Raw genomic sequence first — 2,982 nt, 5'->3', positions numbered from 1 at the left:
TTGTTCCCATCAGGTTCTCAAAACATCATCACTGTAAGTGTCTTTTAACAACCTGAGTTGATCAAATAACTCAGTGTGAGTGCTAGCCATGTACTTTATCTGAGTCATTTGTCCCTTGGTATCTGTGGCTTTAGCATAATGGATATTAATATTCTGAAATCATGCTTCATGCAACATGATTAGAAACATTTGGGGAAGTATAAGCATTAGACAAAAATAATATCTACATTTCTATTTTTAGTAGACTGAATGTTTAAATAAATATATTGATTATGAGATTGTTTAATTTATTCTAATATCCACTGGCTTTTATTTCAATAGGTACCATTCCAAGAAGGATGGAGACTGGAAACGGCACAATGGTGACAGAGTTCATTATTTTGGGGTTAACAGAGGATCCTACTCTTTGTTCAGTCTTCTTTGTGGTCTTTCTAGGAATCTACATTGTTACGATATTGGGCAATGGCAGCATAATCATGTTAATCCGAAGAAGCCCTCAGCTCCACACTCCTATGTACCTTTTCCTCAGCCATTTGGCCTTTGTGGACATCGGCTATTCCTCATCAGTCACACCTATCATGATTGTGAGTTTCGTAAGGGATAGAATTGCCATCCCTGTTGCTGGCTGTATAGCCCAGCTTGGCTCTGATGTTGTCTTTGGGACGGCCGAGTGCTTCCTGTTGGCCGCCATGGCCTACGATCGCTATGCGGCCATCTGCTCCCCACTTCTCTACTCCACACGCATGTCTCCCAGGGTCTGCATCATCTTGTTGGCTGCTGCCTATGTGGGTGGCTGTGTGAACTCTTCATCGTTTATTGGCTGCTTATTGAGCTTGACTTTCTGTGGACCAAACAAAATCAACCATTTCTTCTGTGACCTCCCACCACTAGTGAAGCTTTCTTGCACCCATATTTATATTGCTGAAATATCTCCTGCTGTCTCAGCTGGGTCAATCATTGTGATCACATTGTTTATCATAATTGTTTCATATGTGTACATCCTCCACTCGATCCTGAAGATGCGCTCCACTGAGGGAAGGCACAAGGCCTTCTCCACCTGCACTTCCCACCTCACTGCGGTCACTCTGTTCTATGGGACAGTTACATTTGTTTACGTTATACCAAAGTCAAGCCACTCAGATGATCATATTAAAGTTATGTCTGTGTTATACACAGTAATAATCCCCATGCTGAACCCTCTGATCTACAGTCTGAGGAACAAGGAAGTGAAAGAGGCCATGAGAAAACTGATAGTGAGAATACATTCCTCATTTGAAAGAAATCCAATGTGAGTCCAGAAATTGTAAAACAGTAGTTTTAGGAAAATATGTGTTGGATGTTTATGTTGTCTAGTAGCCTTGTTTTATGAGAAGAACTATCTTAAACTTACAATACCAGTATGCTCATTAATTTCCACTTTATAATTTTATAGAGTAACAGAATATATCATTTTTATAAAAAGCTACTGTGTTCAAATTAAATGTGTATATTTTAGGGTTATGATACCTGGACAATATAGTTTCAGTTTTTCTCTCCTCTGCCATTATTTAGGGCATCTATGATTAGAGAGTGTGTTTTCTTCTTCAGTTAACTATTATATATTTTTAAATGTCATACATTAGCATCTTGGAAAGTATCATGTATTCGATGGAATTGCAATTGATGTCAGTGCTGACATTCCCTGGTCACATTCTCTGGAAGACCTGGCCTCTTTTACACAGGATTATCCAAATCTTTGTAAATAGTGATGCTGGCATCTTAGAAAACTTTATTTCCATCGACTATAAACTAAACCAAAAGAATTTATTTCACAATTTTTCCACCAGAAGACTCAATCCAGGTAGCACAGAAGGAACTCTGAGGGTTTATCGGACAAGCCTTTGAATAGTAGGGAAGTCTCCCACGTGGTGCTGGTGGGGAGGAGCCCAGGCACAGTGGAGCTTTCTTTCAGTAAGCCAGTTGGTATTTCCAGGGAATAAAATTATTGACTGAGACACCCAGGCTGATGCAGGCCTGGAATACAGCTGCCATCCTTCTTTGTAATGTCTCTTAAGAGGTCTTGCCACTACTTCTGTCACTTCTTCATATTAGGTACCCAATTCAATGGTCCTGGCATATAAATTGGTGAAAGCATAACCTTTGCAAACAGTCAGGGATACAAAGACAATATGGAAGGAACTAGTTTAAAGAAATCCTTGACACTCAGCACTCTGGTGGATGAAATTATTTGTCCACAGTGTTTTAAAGGATGACACCATAGAATTCAGGGGGAGACACCAGTTTTTACAATGAAGTAATCAGGCAGTGTTCACTCTCATTATTTTAAACTTTTCATCTTGAACATTTTAATAAATGCATCTATCAGCCATTTGTATATCCTCTTTTGTGTAATGTCTTTTCAGGTCTTTTGCCAGTTTTATTCTTAGATTGTACTTTTCTTATTGATTTGTTCTTATTGTAATCTGTCATGAGTCCTTTATCAGATTTGTTATACTCTGATTCTGAAGTTTGTCTTGTCACAATCTTAATTGTATTTTCTGATGAACAAAAGTTTTTAATTTTAAGGAAATCCAATTTAACAATCTTTTCTTTAATGGTTAATGTTTTGATGACAACTTCAGGAAATCTAGTGGCCTAATCCAAGGTCACAATGATATTCTCTCATGTTTTGTTCTAGAAGCATTATACTTCTGAAATTCAGGTTGGGGATGGAACTTTAGGTTTCTTTTTTTGTTTGTTTTAAATTACCTATGAATTCAACATAGGCAAGGCCCACACATCCATTTACTGTGAGACTGTGTGGGACTATGCAATTTCTCTCTGTACCAGCTCCTCCTCTGATGCTCATTTCTAGGTAAATTCCTTGGAGGCTATTGTTGGGTGAAATGATTTTTTCTTGTACTTGCATTTCTTCTCAATTTCGACCTGTCCAGGTGGTCTACAATGTCATCTAAGGACTGGTTGATTCCTCCTCATTCCTTC

General features: G+C 38.4%; 1 protein-coding gene across 1 annotated transcript; it reads left to right on the top strand.

The window, feature by feature from the left end:
- Positions 1-338: 338 nt before the first annotated feature.
- On the top strand, positions 339-1,292 carry LOC105859901 (olfactory receptor 5P4-like). Its single transcript, XM_012744152.2, has one exon. It carries the CDS (start codon positions 339-341, stop codon positions 1,290-1,292), a length of 954 nt encoding a protein of 317 aa, XP_012599606.1.
- The last annotated feature ends 1,690 nt before the right edge of the window (positions 1,293-2,982 follow it).

Source organism: Microcebus murinus, chromosome 4, assembly GCF_040939455.1.
Source record: "Microcebus murinus isolate Inina chromosome 4, M.murinus_Inina_mat1.0, whole genome shotgun sequence".
NCBI lineage: Eukaryota > Metazoa > Chordata > Mammalia > Primates > Cheirogaleidae > Microcebus > Microcebus murinus.
Note: the sequence above shows the minus strand (reverse complement) of the source record. Positions and strands in the feature narration are given on the sequence as shown.